Source organism: Castor canadensis, chromosome 5, assembly GCF_047511655.1.
Source record: "Castor canadensis chromosome 5, mCasCan1.hap1v2, whole genome shotgun sequence".
Taxonomy (NCBI): Eukaryota; Metazoa; Chordata; class Mammalia; order Rodentia; family Castoridae; genus Castor; species Castor canadensis.
In genome coordinates, this window is record NC_133390.1 from 67,968,149 (window position 1) to 67,989,194 (window position 21,046).

At 35.5% G+C, this 21,046-nt stretch overlaps 1 protein-coding gene across 2 annotated transcripts in view; it reads right to left on the minus strand.

Moving 5' to 3' along the window:
- Gsk3b (glycogen synthase kinase 3 beta) overlaps positions 1 to 21,046 on the minus strand; it is a 173,181-nt gene that overhangs the window by 72,054 nt on the left and 80,081 nt on the right. For both annotated transcript variants that reach the window (XM_074073238.1, XM_074073237.1), the window contains exons 3-4: positions 20,564 to 20,647; positions 4,805 to 4,915 (exon numbers count right to left, since the gene is read on the minus strand). In XM_074073238.1, the coding sequence (XP_073929339.1) occupies positions 4,805 to 4,915; positions 20,564 to 20,647 (195 nt within the window). The remainder of the gene's footprint in view (positions 1 to 4,804; positions 4,916 to 20,563; positions 20,648 to 21,046) is intronic.

The following is a 21,046-nucleotide window of genomic DNA, read 5'->3' on the forward strand; positions in this document are numbered from 1 at the left end:
TCTGTATAATAACATAATGAAATAAGTATTATTATTACCATTTTAAACATAAAGTAACAGGCACAGAGACTCACAAATTGCTTAAGCAATGTGCCCAGTATCACATTTCTATATTCTGTAGTGGCTTGGATAAATACTTCTTTCTTAAAATTCTGTTTTGCCATATTTTTACTCTACTAAATAAAGGCACAAAAATATACTTGTAATATAATTACATAACTAAGTAAAAGACTCAACTATTTTCTAGAAACTCAAATACAGCTTAGAATGTAGCTCAGTGGTAGGTAGAGTGCTTCTCCAGCATGTGTGAGTCTCTGGGTTCAACCCCCACAAACCAAAAATGAAAACAAGCTCAAATATAATCGAACTGTTTGAAATATAACAGATTTAACATGTACCAGTCACAAGACCAAGTTTATTTCTACTCATTTGTTTCATTCTTGCAATCACTTATGAAACACACATTTGTCCTCATTTTATAGGGGATGAAATTAAACCCCAAGGAACACAGTTCTAAGAAATCAAATATAACACAACTCCAGTATCCTCTCTTGTGTGCCACGACATGTTTAAAACAAGTAAGAGAATAACAATTTTATCACTGACAAAAAATGCATCCAGCTCCCTTATGTAACCCTGACCTTGTCCTTAAATTAGTTTTTCCCCATTAAAAAAAATTTTTTAAGCCAGGTGCAGTGGCACATGCCTGTCATCGCTTGAGAGACAGACGTAGGAGGATGGCTTAACCCAGGAATTCAGGACCAGCCAGGGCAATACAATGACACCCCATCTCTTAAAAAAAAAGTTAATGATGTGTTAGTTATCTGTTTTAGAGTACCATTTTAAAAGCCACTCAGTTCTAAAAGATGCTCATTAGAAAAGCAAAAGTACTCAAAACCTTTTAAACGTGTGTATTAACTGTCATCAACTACAAGGTAGGCAGTACCATAAAACAGGTAACAAAGCATTTTCAGAAACTCCACAAAAGGTCAATGCTGATCACAAAAAAATGCAGTTTCAATTTTGGTAACATGTACATCAAAGAAGTCTTTATGAGATGGTGAGGTTTATTTCCATCTCCCAACTTGAGACTGTTCATATAATAGAACCAGGGGGGAAAAAACCCAAAAAACTATGTAGAGTAAGTGAAGGAGATCAACTCATAAACTCGTCAACTGCAGACACTGTTTATCTTTTCAGATCCTTAAACATTAGATTTGTGTTCCGAAAGAAAAATGCCTACAGCCAACAGCTGACTCTCAGTATTTATCATGGAAGATGGTACTAGAAGAGCTGTAGTCATATAAAAGAATGACCCCTTTTCCCAGAAGGGAAAATTATTTATCTTTTAATGCTAAACAATATCAGACATCTAACCCAACAATTTTTATTTTTATACAGAAAGATGTGAGCACAAACAAGGTTTTCTAGTACACCATTATTTGTAGTAACAGAAATCAGATGAGATAAAACCTGAAAAATAATACATGGATTGATAGGTCAGTGGCTGGAAAAGTTTCCAACCATATGATGAAAAACATGCAGATATAAAAGGGAAGGCTACACACATATCACATACATACACATAAGAAAATACACAGCAATATCCAGGATGTATTTTTAATTAAAAAAAAAACATACAGGGAAATGTATATCTTATGTTACCATTTATAGGCAAGGGCAAAGGCAGTGGATAAAGTAATTATATCTGTGTTTATTTTAAAAGTGATAGGGATAAACTGTTTCTAAAAAATTAAATATTTAACCCTGAGGGAAGAAAGGAACAGAGAAGTAACAGAGATAAAAGTTAAGTTTCTTTGAACATAATCTTGTTTTGTAGATTTTATTTTGGAAGAATGTAAATATTCTAATTTAAAAGGAAGTGGTAGTTGTGAGTGTGAGGCCCTAAGTTCAAACCCCTGTACTGTCAAAAAAATTATAAGACATGGGAAATATAAACTGGATATTTGATTATGCTAATGATTGATTTGTACTATTACAACAGTACCAGAATTACCCCTTTTTAAAAGAAAATCTGATCTTTGATACAGATATACTGTAGTACTTACATATGAAAATAATAATAAAGGAATTACAAGGTAGAGGGAGGTACAGATGAGATAAAGTTAGCTAACAAGTGATAACTGTTGAAGCTGTGTGACAGGTACATGTGGGGTTCACTATTCTGTTGTATCTACTTTTAAATATACTTGGTATTTTCAACAAAAAAATGTTTAGAGTACTAAAGAAAATATACACAAATAAGCAAAAATTCTGCAGGCAAATATTTGAACAGAAAGTTGCTTGGCCTATCTTACATTAAGAAGTAGTGGGGCTGGGTGCCAGTGGCTCACACCTGTAAGCCTCGCTGCTTGGAAGGCTGAGATTCGGGGGATCAATGGTTTGAGGCTAGCCCCAGTAAATAGTTCATGAGACCCTATCTTCAAAATAACCAGAGGAAAAGGGACTGGAGGTGTGTGGTTCAAGTGGTAAAGCTACTTCTTTACAAACATGAAACTCTCAGTTTAAATCCCAGTCCCAACAAAAAAAAAAAAAAGAAAAAAAAGATAATGAGAAATAGGTGCTGCTTAGCAAGCGATCACATTCTCTGTGGAGAGGTTAACAAATCTGGAGGGTAGACCCAACACAAGTATCAGGGTACCCTTCTCTTTTCCAAGATTTTGCCATTAAAAACTATATGGTATTTCTGACATCTGAACCACTCTTATAACATATTTTACCTTATTTCATTGTTACTTAGGTAGCTTTTTCTGATTGTAAGACGAATAATGAAACATTTTATTAGGCATCAGATATTATTGACTCAATTGGGACTTACTGGTTGAATTAAAGAACTGAAACAACAATTAAAAAACAGCCCAACCTCCCATTCAATGTCCACAATATGCCACTTTGTGATCATGTTAAGACCTTCTATTAGTTCTACTTTACAGCCACCATGGTGTTTTCTCATATGATAAACTTCTTTTACACATCAACAATGCTATATCGTGGGCAGAAAGAAGTCTAATTTTATGAATGTGGAAGCTCAGTAGAAAATGGACTAGTGACTTGTATAAAAACCACATAACTAAGTAGCAATGTTGGACCTCAAAACCAGGTCTTCAGAAAACAGATCTAGAGTCTCTTCTTCATAAATGTGCCCATGCTCTTCATTGGCAATAGTAAAAACCACACGGCAGGCAGAACCAAACCATCATCATTCTAAACTAAGTAGCTCAAATAATCACTCTAGATTTAGTGAGTTCAAAGAGATACTTTACTATGCTAGTTATCTAGAATAGGATCTGCTAAAACCAGAAACAAAGTATGTGAGGAAATGTATAGGAAAAAAATATATCTGAAGGTTCTTATTACCATCAATTTATCCACAACCTCAAAAAAAATTTGATAAGTGCAAATAAAATTATACTGGAATCAACACCGAATTCAACAGGACCCCTGAATGCCTTTGTCAAAAGTGCCTAGCTACCAAAAGTCCTAAAAGAAATTCTATTATTAATGTTCCTGCCTTGGTATCTATTTTATTACAGTAAAGCTTGAAATTGTAAAAATTAAGAAAAACTTCAAAACTCTGAACATAAAACATTTGGTCAATGACATTTTATTTTCTAGAGTCATTTCTATAAAGTGCAAAATTTTTATTTTTTTAGTTCTTTTATTGTATATCAATTATATGTAATGAAGGTGTATTCAGTCTCTCTCTCTCTCTCTCTCTCTCTCTCTCTCATTGTAGTACTGGGGTTTTGAATTCAGGGCTTCGCCATTGCTAGGCTAGTGTTCTTTCACTTGAACTACACATCTAGCCCCTACCCCTGCCTTTTTTTTTTTCTGAGACATGGTATCACTATGTAGTCCAGGCTGGCCTCAAACTCATGATCTTTCTGCGTCAGCTTTGAGTGCTGGTATTACAGGTTGTGCATTGACATGCTATTAGTTCTATAAATAAGTAAGATGGCATCAATATTACATCAAAAACTAAACAATGCTTATAGGTTTAGAATTGCCAAAAGTTTATGTTCTGATACAGATGCAATAAATATATCTACAAATGTCAAGAGAACATTGAATTTGAACATATTTATAAGTATATAGTTTTACATAAGTTTATGCGGTATGCTCTTATTTTGGTCTCTCATACAATAAAATCAGAAAATAATAAAAAGGTGCTATGGCTTTCAGAATTAAAATCCACCATTGTCTGTGAAAAAATTCACTATATTTTATCAGAGTATATTTAGTGTAAGTCATGAAAATTAAAAAAGTGAAGATTTAAAAAAAAAAGAAGTGAAGATTTGATGGTCAGATGTTCATGCCTGTCATCTCAGCTACTTGGGAGATGGGGGAGGATAGTGGTTAGAGCCCCATCCAGGCAAAAAGTTAGCACAAACCCCATCTCAACAAATGAACTTAACATGGTTGTGTATACCTGTAATCCCAGGTACTAGGAGGCATAGGTATGAGCACCACGTCCAAGGCAAAAAAACATGAGACCTTATACAAAAAAATACCTTAAAAAGGGGGAGCTGATGTCATGGTTCAAGTACTAGAGCATCTACCTAGCACAAGTAAGCACTGAGTTCAAAGCCCATTGATGCTGAAATTTTTAAAAAGGGAAGACTTCATGTTTTAAAACTATACAAGAATTAAAAAAACTAACAATACCTACTTTGCAGTTTTTCCTGAGTATTATATGCAATAATGTAATTAAAACATAGCCAGTACTATCCCTGGCTCACAGTAAGTATTTTCTAAAATAGGAAATTGTTACGTTTTTACATACCTTGACATAGATCACAGGGAGTGTTTGTTTGGCTCGACTATAGTGTCTGGCAACTCTGTACACTGTTTCCGGAACATAGTCCAGCACCAGATTAAGGTAGACCTCATCTTTCTGAAAAGAATTTATTAAAACACAGATTAGGAATTGGTCTAAATTCTCCATACATTCACTTGTTCATATTTTAAAGCGAAGTTTCATGTGTCAAATTTTAATTAGATAAAATCACGTTCTATTATAAACTTAACTATAAATACAAGTCTACCACAACTAACTAATAATTCCATGTTTAAAACATAGCTATTTCAAAACTGTGAAAAAAATTCAGGTATCCTGATTTGAAATCATCTCACCTACCAAACTCAAGTAGAGAACTTCAATTTCAGCATTTACTGAGCATTTCCCATATGACAGTAGCCCTACAGAGGAAGTAAGGGTGCAGGTATAAAAGAGACTTTTGAATTGTGTATAAAAGAAGCATTGTAGGCAAAGACAAACCTATACTCAAGATATCAGGCTGAAAGAGTACAGGAGAGGGGAGGGAAGAGGAGGGGTTAAAGTCATCATCAGTAAATTCAACTGGTCCAATAATAATTACACACCTGCCTAGTCCATTCACTTTTCTAGACTACTTTCTTTATCCATTCTTCCTCTTCAACCTCCAGCACCCCTTCTCTGTCCAACCTCAGTCTAATGATGGTGCTTGCTATCACAATATACCCCTACCAGAAACTCTATCCCCAGAAACTCTTCCTTCACTTTTGTAGCTAGAAATAAGTTAGCCAAGCTGCTACATGTTTTAAAAAGGGGGGTGAGAAGTTGCGAAAAAAATCCTATTCTGCTTTACCTTCTTAAGGTCAATGTTCCAGAAATTCTGGGTTCAAGAACAAGCAAATGCCAAGCAAGGAACAAGAGGAAGTTAATTTCATTTGTTCTTACAAAATCTCTGGTGGTGAAAGTAAGGAGACATTCTAGCAGTTGGTAACTTAAAGGGAAGTAAAATCAAAGAAAAATTGTTGCTGTGCTTTTTTCATTTGTATTATTTACCAAATTTATTTGTAGACTAAGAAGATAAGGACAGATTAAAGTTATATGGATGGAAAGGGATAACTGATGAAGCAAGGTTCTAGAGCATAAGAAGAAACTCACAACACACAGAAACTAAGCAATATAGTAAAAATCCATAATGCTCCAAAATTGCAAATATCTTGAGTGTCAAATGTGGAAAATTCTACATCTGACCTCATGTAACAGGTCACAGTCAAGATATAAACATTAAGTTATGTATACCTGTAGTCCTAGCTACTTGTGAGGCTAAGGGTGGACGATCACTTCAGATCAGGAGTTCCATGCCACTTGGGGCAATGTAGAGACATCTATCTCAAAAACAACAATAAAAAAGTAAAAAGACTCAGGTACACTAAAAATCTGTATAAAATTATATTCAGGCTTTAAGTTGTACATGAATGAATGTCATGTTTAGACTTGGATACCATTTTCTCATGATATCTCATTATGTATATGCAAATATTCCAAAATCTGAAACACTTCCTGGTCTCAAGCATTTTAGATATGAAATACTCAACTTGCATAAGTAGAATTCAGGAATGCTGAGTCTCAGGTATTAGACAGATCATTAGTATAGATATTAAAGCTACCTTTTCTTTTTTAAAACCTATTACTCAATTATAAGAGTTTTTGATTTTAATAAAACTACTTGACAATGTTAACCATGGTATATTTATGAACAGCCTAGAGATGTGTATAGCACTAGATTATAATTTACATCATTTTCTAAACAATCATAGAAAAAGGGAAGAATGTAAAAGAAGAATTAAAAGACGAATGCGAAAGAGTTTCTAGTTGTTAAGACTACAAGCTCTGTCCTCTGTAAGTGCCATGGTTTGGATCTGGAGTGTCCCACAAAAGCTCATGTGTTGAAGGCTTTGCCCCTAGAGGGAGGTGCTACTGGGAGGTGGCAGAAACTTTAGAAGGTGGGGCCTAGCTGGTCACTGGGAGTGTGTCCTTGAAGGGTACATTTTGTCCCTAGGCCCTTCCTTGCCTTGTACTCTTATCTCAATACAAAATGTATTTAGTCCATCTTCAAGAGTCCCCAGAGTTTTATCAGTTCCAGCATTGCTCAAAAATCCAAGTCCAAAGTCTCCTCTGAGACTCAAGGCAAACTATTAGCTATGAGGCCCTATAAAATAAAAATTCAAGTTATATACTGCCAACATACAATAGCAAGATAGGCACAGGGTAAACATTTCCCTTCCAAACAGCAGAAATAGAATACCAATGAAAGAGCGACCAAATCCTACCCCAGGATGTTCTGTTTTCTAGTTGCCATGAGGTAAGCTGCCATGTGGTAAGATGGCAAAGTCCTTCCTATAGGATGTTTCTGCCTTGCCACAGGCCCAAAGCAAAGGAGCCAGCTGACCATGGACTGGAATCTCTGAAACTAAATCTTTCCTATTTAAGTTGTTTTTCTCAAGTATTTGTCACAGTGATAGGAAGGTGACTAACCTCATAATAGGTAATTTTATTTATTAGGGGTTGCAAAAGCAAATGCCTTCAATGTCTAAGTAACAAATATAAAGGTATAGCCAAGCTATAATGAAGTAATGGGCAGTGTTTGGTAAACCAGTGTAAGACTTAACTAAAAGCATTCCTAATAAACAACTCCCACCAAAATGTGGTAGTCAAATAAAATGTATTAGGGTATAAATGTGGCAGTCAGTTTAGAATCTCTGATTTCAATCCAACCACCTAAGAATGACACAAACTAGGAAGAATAGCTTAAAATGCAAGACTGAATAAGAAATTTATGAGCTCTAATAGGCTGGAATAAAAACCAAACTCATAACTTGAAACTTAACAAAGGATAAAGCCCAATGTATAAAATCAGAGTATTAATTTATTTAGTATGACAGACCAGACAGAATCAAGATCAAGCTGCATATCAATTCCCTGAAGAGCCAGTGGCCCACACCTATAATCCTAGCTACTTGGGAGTTTGAGATCAGGAGGATCTTGGTTTGACCAGCCTGGGCAAACAGTTTGTGAGATTCCATCTCCAAAATAACAAGAGCAAAATGGTGAGTCTGTGGCTCAAGAGGCAGAGTTTTTGCTTTGCCAAGCATGAAGCTTGGGGTTCAAACCCCAGGACCACTTGAAGAAAAAAACAAAAAAGTCTTGCAGTAATTCATCTGGAAATTAAATGGCAGTACAACTGAACAGAGCTGAAATAGGAAATGCCACTGGAATTAAGATGACAGCACTATATCCTCCTTACCAGCACATTTCCTGTGCCAAGACTATGCATGTACTATGAGGGGAATAATGACCACTATATGACCTTCTACTGGTAGTGCTAAAAGAGGAACAGCAAAGAGGATCAAATGTGCAGATGCCTCCCATTACCTTCTCAAAAGTGCAGGTGTGTGACTTTCCACACCTGGGCAGGCACTGTGCAGTTGCAAAACCATTTGCAGAGGGCCAGAGGACTCCCTACTTTGCACCATCTAGCAATTCTACCCTATTGTATAACAAAAACCCAAGCCCCTACAACTTCAAGCCAGTCAGTCCTCATCTGAGCTGCCTGTCTCACATCTCCAGATATACCTTTCCCTTGCTAATAAATCATTCCTTACTATTTTTTTTACTTTTTGTGATTCTTTTGCTGTGCCTGGGACATCAACTAGTATGTTACAGCCAAAGAACTGAAGAACATCCCATCCACAAGTTAACAGAACTGATTTGAGATACTGCTAATGAAAAACACAGGATATAAAATATTATATTTAGATCAGTAAAGATCATTCCTCTCTACTTTGTACTTGAATTACTGATGAGATTCCTTTCAGGCAGATTTTATTCATATTAGTAAAGCAGAATATATCAAAGGAAGGTTAAAAAAGTCATGTCTGCTATAGGTTAAATATTCTATTTCACTACACCATGAGAAATACGGGGGCTTACTATTAATATTTTAATATGAATTAAAAACAGGAAAAAACCTATGAAAAGAGAATGTTCAGCCCTAGGAAACATTACATACAAAGAAAGCAGTAGTATTTCACATTCTCAAAGTACAGTTTTATTCAGAGGTTCCTGAAAGATCACTCAAGAATCTGGGGACACTAACATTTCAAGAAGGACCAAGATTCAGCATCTTTAGTATTTATAATTTTCCGAAATATCTGAGGTCGACTGAAATCCTAATGTAATCCCTTTAGGATTACTAGTGTAGATTCTGGAAGATTCATGGATTAGCTGTAAATTTTAAAAGCTAAATTCAGAAAGGCAACACACAAGAACATGATTGCAGATGCAGATAGTGAACACTATAGTTCATTAGCATAATGAGAAACTAACCTCAAAGGGCTGCTGCTGGGCTTCCAAAACTGGCTAAGGAGATACTGTAACTAGTCCTTTGAAAGGAACCTTGTATATACAAGGTGGATCTTAATCAGAAACCTCTAAAAAAAATTACATGATGCGTACTTTAGGAAGCATTTCTCATGATGGCTCAGTTTTCCTTGTTATTTTATGACTACTCTCTGATCACTGATAAGCACTCCTCTACAAATGTTACATGAAAGTCATATGAAGAGACACTGAAATGAACAAAATTTGATCCCACCTAACAACTCAATAACAGCAAGGATAACACTATCTGAGCTTTGGAAAATGGATACTATTATGATGTTTTTATCCCAGATGACTTCTGAGGTCAAAGAAACCAAATAGTATGAAGTTTGAATTTTATTTAAAACTATGATATCATTCTAAAAATCTGGTGGGATGCAAAGGAGTACATCAGACAACTTATCAGACAACTTAATGATAAGACATCCAAAACCACATCAAGCCGGCCCAGGAGGATTCTCCTCAGAATTGGGTCAGAGAATTTTAGGTGGCAAACAAACAGACTCCAAAACAAACAAAACTACCAAATTACCAAAAGGTTTTTTTAAGACAAAACCAAAAGCAATGAATGTACCAAAAGAAAACAAAAGAGTACAAAAGAGTTACAAGTTATTAAAACAATACAATTTGATTACATACAAATGTAAAACTTATACTACTTTTAGAAAACATACAAAACATGCCCAAAATATATGACAGCTTAGCAAAAAAAGCACTTTATTACTAATAATGTATCAACATTATACCTTATTAACTGTTAGAAATGTTCATCAACTTTAACAAGCACTAGTGCTAACAACAGGAAAGGTAGAAACAGGGATGTCAAGGTCTATGTAGAGTGACATAAAAAGCCCTATTACTGAACTGCTGGGAAAGGTTTCAAAACAATATGTAAAACACTGCATTAAGGTGTATGTCCTCATATGAGCAATCCACCTCTACCAAGGGTGAAATTAGGGGATTTAGGTAAATAAGACTTTACTACACTTCTTTGTTATTTCAATTCTTTCTAACAATATCCAACCAATAAAATAACATTCAATGGTGGTAACTGACAGTCAAAAGAAATGCCTAGATTAATATTTTCAACCAGATGATAATTACCACTTCGTCTGCATCAGTAGCATTTATACTTTGTTTTTTTTTATTGTTTTATTCTTCATATGTGCATACAAGGCTTGGGTCATTTCTCCCCCCTGCCCCCACCCCCTCCCTTACCACCCACTCCGCACCCTCCCTCTCCCCCCTACCCCCTCAATACCCAACAGAAACTATTTTGCCCTTATTTCTAATTTTGTTGTAGAGAGAGTATAAGCAATAATAGGAAAGAACAAGGGTTTTTGCTGGTTGAGATAAGGATAGCTATACAGGGAGTTGACTCACATTAATTTCCTGTGCATGTGTGTTACCTTCTAGGTTAATTCTTTTTGTTTGTTTGTTTGTTTTTCTTATTCACATTTTTATTTGATTCACTTTCCTTTCTTTCTTTTTCTTTTTTTCTTTTTCTTTTATTATTCATATGTGCATACAAGGCTTGGGTCATTTCTCCCCCCTGCCCCCCACCCCCTCCCTTACCACCCACTCCGCCCCCTCCCTCTCCTCCCCACCCCCTCAATACCCAGCAGAAACTATTTTGTCCTTATTTCTAATTTTGTTGTAGAGAGAGTATAAACTATAATTGGAAGGAACAAGGGATAGCTATACAGGGTATTGACTCACATTGATTTCCTGTGCGTGGGTGTTACTTCTAGGTTAATTCTTTTTGATCTAACCTTTTCTCTAGTTCCTGATCCCCTTTTCCTATTGGCCTCAGTTGCTTTTAAGGTATCTGCTTTAGTTTCTCTGCGTTGAGGGCAACAAATGCTAGCTAGTTTTTTAGGTGTCTTACCTATCCTCACCCCTTCCTTGTGTGCTCTCGCTTTTATCATGAGCTCAAAGTCCAATCCCATTGTTGTGTTTGCCCTTGATCTAATGTCCACATATGAGGGAGAACATACAATTTTTGGTCTTTTGGGCCAGGCTAACCTCACTCAGAATGATGTTCTCCGATTCCATCCATTTACCAGAGAATGATAACATTTTGTTCTTCTTCATGGCTGCATAAAATTCCATTGTGTATAAATACTACATTTTCATAACCCATTTGTCAGTGGTGGGGCATCTTGGCTGTTTCCATAACTTGGCTATTGTGAATAGTGCCGCAATAAACATGGGTGTGCAGGTGCCTCTGGAGTAACCTGTGTCACAGTCTTTAGGGTATATCCCCAAGAGTGGTATTGCTGGATCAAATGGTAGATCAATGTTTAGCTTTTTAAGTAGCCTCCAAATTTTTTTCCAGAGTGGTTGTACTAGTTTACATTCCCACCAATGGTGTAAGAGGGTTCCTTTTTCCCCGCATCCTCTCCAACACCTGTTGGTGGTGGTATTGCTAATGATGGCTATTTTAACAGGGGTGAGGTGGAATCTTAGTGTGGTTTTAATTTTCATTTCCTTTATTGCTAGAGATGGTGAGCATTTTTTCATGTGCTTTTTGGCCATTTAAATTTCTTCTTTTGAGAAAGTTCTGTTTAGTTCACTTACCCATTTCTTTATTGGTTCATTAGTTTTAGGAGAATTTAGTTTTTTAAGTTTCCTATATATTCTGGTTATCAGTCCTTTGTCTGATGTGTAGCTGGCAAATATTTTCTCCCACTCTGTGGGTGTTCTCTTCAGTTTAGAGACCATTTCTTTTGTTGAGCAGAAGCTTTTTAGTTTTATGAGGTCCCATTTATCTATGCTATCTCTTAGTTGTTGTGCTGCTGGGGTTCCACTGAGAAAGTCCTTGCCTATACCTACTAACTCCAGAGTATTTCCTACTCTTTTCTGTATCAACTTTAGAGTTTGTGGTCTGATATTAAGATCCTTGATTCATTTTGAGTTAATATTGGTATAGGGTGATATACATGGACCTAGTTTCAGTTTTTTGCAGACTGCTAACCAGTTTTCCCAGGAGTTTTTGTTGAAGAGGCTGCTTTTTCTCCATCGTATATTTTTAGCACCTTTGTCAAAGACAAGTTGGTTATAGTTGTGTGGCTTCATATCTGGGTCCTCTATTCTGTTCCACTGGTCTTCATGTCTGTTTTTGTGACAGTACCATGCTGTTTTTATTGTTATTGCTTTGTCATATAGTTTGAAGTTGGGTATTGTGATACCTCCAGCATTGTTCTTTTGACTGAGTATTGTCTTGGCTATTTGTGGCCTCTTGTGTTTCCATATAAATTTAACGGTAGATTTTTCAATCTCTTTAATGAATGTCATTGGAATTTTGATGGAAATTGCATTAAACATGTAGATTACTTTTGGGAGTATCGACATTTTTACTATGTTGATTCTACCAATCCATGAGCATGGGAGATCTCTCCACTTTCTATAGTCTTCCTCAATCTCTTTCTTCAGAAGTTTATGGTTTTCCTTGTAGAGGTCATTCACATCTTTTGTTAGGTTTACACCTAGGTATTTGATTTTTTTTGAGGCTATAGTAGCATTTATACTTTGTGAATAAATCTTCATAATCTATCAAACACAAGAATTTTACATTACCTATATTGTCATTCCTTTGGTTATAGTCCAATGAAAATGGTAGCATTTCATAAGTAAAAGTTTTAATCTAGATAATCAATCTAGAGAGATGTATATCGTTACACTTATTTATGCTATGCTTCTATAACTTGAGGTTTCATTTAATTAAAAAAACAATAACCTCCTTTTCATACTGGGAGGTTGACCTTGACCTAAATAATCATTTACTAACCCATTTTTACTTCCCTAGTCTCCCCTTTATCAACTCTACACTCCCATACTTTATACATCTGCAAGTATACACTACTTCTATCTCCTCTACATAAACTGTGATGTTAAACATCATCAAACCATTAAAACATTCTGTAGTGTAACTTGATACATACCTGTTCTATATGATTTATCCAAATAGCTCCTATATGGCTTCAAAAACCCTCAGTAAGTATCACCTCTTTTATGTAATTCCTTCATTGATCCTTTTGGACAACTTCTTACTTTTCTTCATACTACTTTTAGTAGTAAAAATAATTTCAATATCATGTATCATTCTGTAGTGTATTTCTTTTCCTGTCTTTCCCACCCACTAAACCACAAAGTCATTTAGACAAAGACCTTATAGTTTACCTTGATATCTAAATGCAGTGCCAATAACTGAAAGGAGATGAATTTTAAGAATTAAAGAGAAAATAGTTGGAAAGAACAGAAACTTTACAGTTGAAGAATCTGCATTTGAGATTATAAATTTCATTATTAAAAATACAAACTGAGGAAATTGTTTAATCACAGTAGACTTTGATTTTCTTAATGATAAAACATAAAATAACATCATCATGTACTTTGCAGTACTGTTATGATTAAATAAGAAAAAATAGAGAAAATGAATAGAAAAACTTTATAGGTCATAAGATTTTATAAAAGTTAGTATTCATACATAGGATATATATTTACTTGATGTTTCAAAATATTTTGGTACATTTTGTAATGCATTATAGTATATTAGCACCAATTTATTGTGCTTGCAAAAGACAAATGACAAAAAGCAATGTTCAGTGATTACTTTTTAGCCTAGACCACTGTACTACTGTAGGGACTCACTACAGCTGAAAATCACTATTTTATTCATCTTTTATACCTAGCATAACAATTCTCCAAAGCAGTACATTAACAAAGTATACAAAATAATGGAGAGTGTGATGGGGAGAAACAGGACTTCCAGAATGACAGAGCAAGAAGCTCAAAAGAATCTCTTCCTAGCAAAATGAAAATGTAACTGATAAAATAATTTAAAAATAATCATTTAAAGTATCTGGAAACTGTTCTAAGGGTATGTAACAAATAAAAAAACAGTTAAGAAAATCAACTAAATCTTGATAAAACAGAATCTGTGGTATCTGAGCAAAGACGAGCTCCCTTACCTCACTACCTAATATTCACTCTAGGGAGCACTACCTGGGCACTCCACTCCAATCAAGCAGGGCCAAGAAACCTACCTCAGGTTCTAGTCTGAGACTAGTCCTCCCTTCACACCAAAAAGGACAGATGGCCAGTGGCATTTCTTATTCATCCCAGTCTTGAGCTGCAAAAGCTCTGTTCCAGCTGGGCACAACCAAGAGGGCTGGGCCTCCTTCCTCTACCTAGTCCCCATTGGCAAGACAGAAGCACTACTGTACATGCAGCAGGCTAAAGCCCTAATAGTCTCAGCCTCAACTATTTCACAGGGCAAAGGTCCCATGCCAGGAGTAAATGATAAAGGAAAGAACCTGCTACTGCTTTTTCTCCATTACCTGCTCATAAAGTAGGGAGTATCACTTTGAGAAAAGTGGTCCTTATCACTAGTTCTAGTTTAGTGGAACAGGGGTTCTATTAGAGGAAAAGGGTGTCCCATAAAGTCTACCTAAAGAGACCTTTATTTGCAACAGAATGGAAAGAACTTCATGCTTTTGGGCATTGCTTAAAGCAATGAAGATTTTATGGAGAATAATTAAGAGGAGGATAGTATTTCTATGATACCAACAAAACACAAGGTCACTAGAAGCCTAATACTGACAATCAAGGAAAGAGCCTACTTGGAATCCCAGTCATCTCTTGAGATCAATAAAGATGCCCACAGGTGCTAGGCTACACATAGTTAGGGGGAATCAAAAGTAGGACATGGGACTTGAAAGCATTCCTCAAGTTTCACATAGACACATCAATGCAGCACAAAAGAATTACTGGCTCAAGGGGTCTACATATAATTTTTGATGAAATACTGACTAATATGCCATTTTACCCCAATGGTTAAACCTAGGAAACCAGGCTTAAAAGTAGATCACACTCATCTCTGGCAGGGTGGAAGAATGAATACCCCAACTATTGCTTTTTGGGAGTAATCATAGGGAAAATTCTAATTTACTAGTTCCTAGTTGAGCACATAGCAAACAACTGGAAACTCCCTCAACTATATAATAGCAGCACCCAAACCATGTACACATCCAGTGGTGAAGAGAAGAAATCTAACTGGCTAAGGAAACTTAAGTACAACCTTTGACAAATAAGTGGCATAAAAAGGGAGAAATCTCAAATCAAAGACCTGTCCTCTACCTTAAGAAACTAGAAGAGGAAGAGGAAGAAAAGAAAAAAGAGGAAGAAGAGAAGAAACTAAACCCATAGAAAGCAAAAGGAACAGAAATAAATTAGAGAATAAATTAGGAAAACTATAAATTAGGAAAAATATAAATTAGAGAATAAATTAGGAAAAATATAAATCAATGAAACCAAAAGTTGACTTACTGAAAAAAACTCCAACAAAACTGACAACAAAACTGAGGAAGAGAAAGAAGGGGAGGAGGGGATAGGGAGAGGGAGGGAAGGAAGGAAGGCAAGTGAGAGAGGGGGAGAGAAAGAGCATTTTCTCAAATTATCAGAAGTAGGAGTGAAAGAAGGTCATCACAACTTCCATTAGAAATTTCAAGGAAATAGTATGAATAATTGTGCATTTAAATAAGATAACTTAGATGAAACAGAAAATTACCAAAATGGACAAAAGAAGAAACAGAAAATTTAAAGAACCTATTACAACTGGGAAAAAAAAAAGAATGCAACAAAGGCCCAGTTAGAGATGGTTTCACTTGGAATCTACTAAGCCGTTTCAATTTTTAGCTTTTTATTAGTATGTAACAGTTATACAGTGAGTTTTGTTGTGACATTTCCATATGTGCACACAATGTCCTTCTGTTTGGTTTGTCCCCTTCATTATTCTACTAGGTTTTTGAAGGACAAATACTAATTTTTCACAAACTCTTCCAAAAACTTTAAGAGGAGGGAACACTTGTCAGTGTCATCCTATGAGGCCAGTATCATCTTGACATCAAGAAAGAGACATGACAAGACAAAGACATGATAAGGGAAACTACTGATCAATATTTCTCATGAAAACAGATGCAAAAATCCTCAGAAAAATACTATCCAGCAACAGAAAAAAATAATTATAGATCATGGTAGGTTGAACACTCAAAACCCAATTTACAGTACTCTTCCCTTATTCTGGTTTTGTTTCCCATGGTTCTAGTTAGTTGCTCATGATCAACTGCTGTCCAAAAATATTAAATGGAAAATAAGTTTGAATTGCTTGCCATTCTGAGAAGCATGAAATCCTATTATGTCCCACCTAGGATGCAAATCACCCTGTTGTCCAGAATATCTATACTATATGCAGTACCAACCCATTAGTAACTCAGTAGTCTTCTCAGAGATCAGATCAACTGTCAAAGTATTGCAATGCTTACATTCAAGGACTACGTTTCAATGACTATATCATTCACTTTATTTCATCCCATCATGTAGGTACTGTATTATCTTACAACAAGAAGGGTGAGTACAGTACACTAAGATATTTTGAGACAAAGACAGATACTGAACTTTTATTATATTGTATTGTTATAATTGTTCTATTTTATAATTACCGCTAATAATCTACATTGTGCCTAATTTATAAATTAACTTTTTACAGGAGGAAAACACCCTAGTATATAGGGTTTGGTAATGTCCATGGTTTTGGATGTGTATTCATTGGGCATCTTGAAACATATCCCCCACAAATAAAGGGGGCACTCTAGTACTAAAATATTAATTTAGAATAAAGAACAACAGCCACATGACCATCTGAATAGCTGGAGAAAAAGCGCTTGACAAAATTCACACATTCCATCATTAAAATGTTTCATCAAATTTGAAACAGAAGGGAAATTTTTCAACTGATAAATGACATCTGTAAAAAACGCAAAGCTAACATCATACTTGAAGATGAAAAACAATGCTTTCCCCTTAAAACAGAGAAGAACAAGGATGTCTGCTTTCACCTCTTTTAGTCAACATTATACTGTTGGCTAGAGCACTGTCTAGTAAGAGCACTGGCAAGAAAAACAGAAGGACTCCAGAACATTACATATGTGATAAGAGTTAATTCATGAAGAAGATATATTAACTGTATACTATATGCATCAGAGAATAGAGCCCTAGATATATAATGGAAAAACTGACAACTGAATGATGGAACAGTTCTACAATAGCAGTTGGAAACTTTACTATACCACTTTCAATAATGGGCAGAACGTCAATACAGAAGATCAATAAGGAAATAGAGAACTTGAACACTTACAGGCAAACTGGACCTAACAGACACGTATAGAACATTTCATTTCTAAATAGCAAAATACACATTCTTCTCAAGTACCAGGAGAGACCAGATATTAAGCCACAAATCTCAGTAAATTTTTTTAAAATATTTATTTATTTTAATAGCAGCAATAGTAGCAATGTCATGCCTCCACTTGGCCCCAGCATGTATAAAGTCCTGCAATTACACACCAAACATCTGTACTTGCATGTCTCATAGCCCATCTCAAACTATTAATTTATAATTCCACTTTCCAAATCTCCAAATCTCTCTCTCCTCTCTCTCTCCTCTCTCTCTCTCTACACACACACACACACACACACACAGAGGCAGTACACAGGCATATGTAAGAAAAGTACCTACCAAAAAGCAGGACTGACATTCAGAAATAAATTTCTTTAAAGATTTGTAAGAATTTTAAGGGTGTTGAGATCCCTTTCTAACCAGCATGGAAACCAATTCTTGGAGAATCAGAGTGTTCAACTCTACAGCAGAACCCATCCTCTCCTATGGATAGAATTAGTTTACTTATGATTTCTTAAATGGTAGGTTAGTCCTGCCAGAACAATGCAGAAGTGGACACCATGAGCAGGGCTATAAGAAATGATGTTTTTGGTAACTGGTGATTAAGGGAACCTGTGTATTTCTGTCTATCTTCAGAAAACTTTCCTTTTTGGGGAGATGAGAAGATGATGATGAGGTTTGAAATCAGGGCGATCAGCTTGCTAGGCAGGTGCTCTACCACTGAGCCATGACCAGCCCTTTGTGCTTTAGCTATTTTTGGAATAGGGTCTCAATTTTTGCTCAGGCCATCCTGAACCATTATCTATGTTTCCTGCGTAGCTGGGATGACAGGTGTGTGCCATCATGCCCACAGCTATTGGTTGAGATGGGGGCTCACTAACTTTTTGCCCAGTCTGGCCTCAAACTGCAATCCTCGCAAGCTCTGTCTCCTGAGTAGCTAGGATTAGAGACATGAGCTACTGCACCCACTAATGGTGTTCCCTTTTTTTGACCAAAGATAATTATTTTCAGCAGTATCTCCTCCTCCCTTTCTCTAACATTATGAAGTGTCTTTTTTTTAATTTGGAAAAATTACATTGCTTAAGAAAAAGTTCTGATATATAAAATATTAGAAAGTATGTTTCAACTTTTGTTAATGACTTTTCTGAATGTTTAACATAAATCAGAATCTGTAAGCAGCAGCAGGGAGGAATTCATACTGTGAGAAACTTAGATAGTAGCCAGTCAGCTGTCACCAACAAGGCAGGATTACATAAAGGAAAGGGCTTGCCATCAAACCAAAATCAGACAGATAACCCATCAGGTACCTTGCATTCAAAGGTTTGATATTCCTTCTGCCCTACACTTTAAGTTCATAAAAGTTAAATAAGTTAATATTTGTAAAGCATTAAAATATTACCTGGTATATAGGGAATGCTATATGAACTAAAATAAGCAATTGAGAGAAAATGTTTAGGGACTTTGCAAGGAGGCCTTTGCAAATGTATCTAAATGTAATACCATGGCTCATGGAACAAATAATTCTGACCTTTACTTTCCTCCCTGGAGTATTAAGACATCTAGCATCTAATATCAAAAACCATGAGGAGGTGAAATTCCATTATAAAACTGTTGTGAACACAGCAGATCCTCTATAATCTTATTTGGGAAGGGACAGGAAAAAGTAAAGACATGCCAAAACAGATAAGATTAAAGACAGTAATGGGCAGTTTGGTAAGTTAAAAGAATAAAAGAAAATGTAGAATGAATCAAGTAAATGGGTTTAGAAATAAAAGAGCTCAAAATAGTTAATGAGGGTTTATATAAACAGAGGCATCATTTAAACTTAAAAAAAAAGCAAGTGTCAATCAATAAATGATCGATTTGCTAATTATGGTTGTAAAAATGTTTAAGTTATAACACACAGTAATTATAGATCAGCAGACATGACTGTCACATCCTTGAATTAAAGACACAAGTATCCTCTCATACTACAGGTTTTCTTATGGGGGGAAAAAAGAATGTCCAAGGAAATCTAAATACAGCTTAATGGACAATTAAAAAAAAAAAAAAAAACTCACACTAGAAAAGTTAAAATCAAAAGAATACTCTAGAAATCAAAAGGCATTGTGGATCAAACAACATGAGAAATCCAAAATGTCAAGTGAATTTATTCAGTCATATTAATTTTGCCAAAAAAAAAAAAAAATCAATGATTTGGTTGTTAATTTCCTGTCCCTTTGCCCCAAACCAGACAGAGAAAAGAAGAGAAAAGGAAAAAAAAAACAAGGAAAGACTGAAATTGGGAAAAAGGAACAGAGACACCAAGGTAAAGCATAAGAAACTAGTTGTCTTTGCTTTTAGCTTCAATGAATACAATGACATTAGTTATTGCATCCTCTGAAGAGAAAGGCCAAGGGAGGAAAGAAAGCATGTGGAGGTTTACAGCACAGACTTAGCTATCCTTCACCTTCACAGAATTAAATGTGATCAGAAATAGTGACCACATACAATACGTTCTGTATACTATACCCTTTACAACATTTTCCCTGGCCAATTCCTACCAAAGTCCTCCTACTTCCTCATCACCTATAATCAACGTCCACTAAACACATGGTCCTCCATTAAATATATGAAATATCAGAGTTTCATAAGCACATAAGGGACACATAAATATTAAATTAAAGATATTAATAAAGATATTAAACAAAAGATATAAATTTGCTTGAGAACTAAAGAGAGATAGTCACTAAAAAAGAAGAAAATTATTCTCTCCTCTTTCCTTCCTTCTCTTCCTCCCTCTCTCTCAAGACAGTCTTACTATGTAGCCCATTCTGGACTCAAAATCTTCCTGCCTCAACCTCCGAAGAGCTGGGATATACCACCATGCCCAATTTTTAAGAAAATTATTAAAAACTCATTATCTTTCCATTAACATTTTCCTGACATAACTAATGATATTCAATGGCGATATTTTGAGCTCAGAATCACTGCAACCTGTGTTTTGAATTGTTCCATCTAATTAGCGAAACTAGCTGGAGTTGGGGGAGAGGTTATTTGTAAAAGGATAACAAGCTTATCGCAGTGTTTAGTCCACACTCTTTCAGACCTACCTTCTCACCGCTTGAGTAGAAGAAATAACGCAATCGGACTATGTTACAGTGATCTAGCTTTCTCATGATCTGGAGCTCTCGGTTCTGCAAAGAAACATATGAAAATAATTTTTAAAGAAAAGCAGCTACTCACCATACTGACTAAGATGTTTTTAAAATAACATTAAACATTACAAACAGCAGGCTATATAGATACGCTATTAAAAAGTATATTAAGTTGAAGGTGGTGATACACACCTGCAATCTCAGCACTCCAGAGGCTGAGGCCAGGAGGATCATGAATTCAAGACCAGTCTATGCAACAAGAACCATCTTAAAGAAGTATGATCCTATTTTGTAATGTATTTATTTCAAGCCCATGATCTATTTTTTCCTCCTCAGCAATTAGATAAATACAGAAATTGAGTATGCTTAAAATCTTTTATAGTAACTTGACAGAATAATTTTATATCCATGAAACTGATCATATAAGTTGGGACCTAC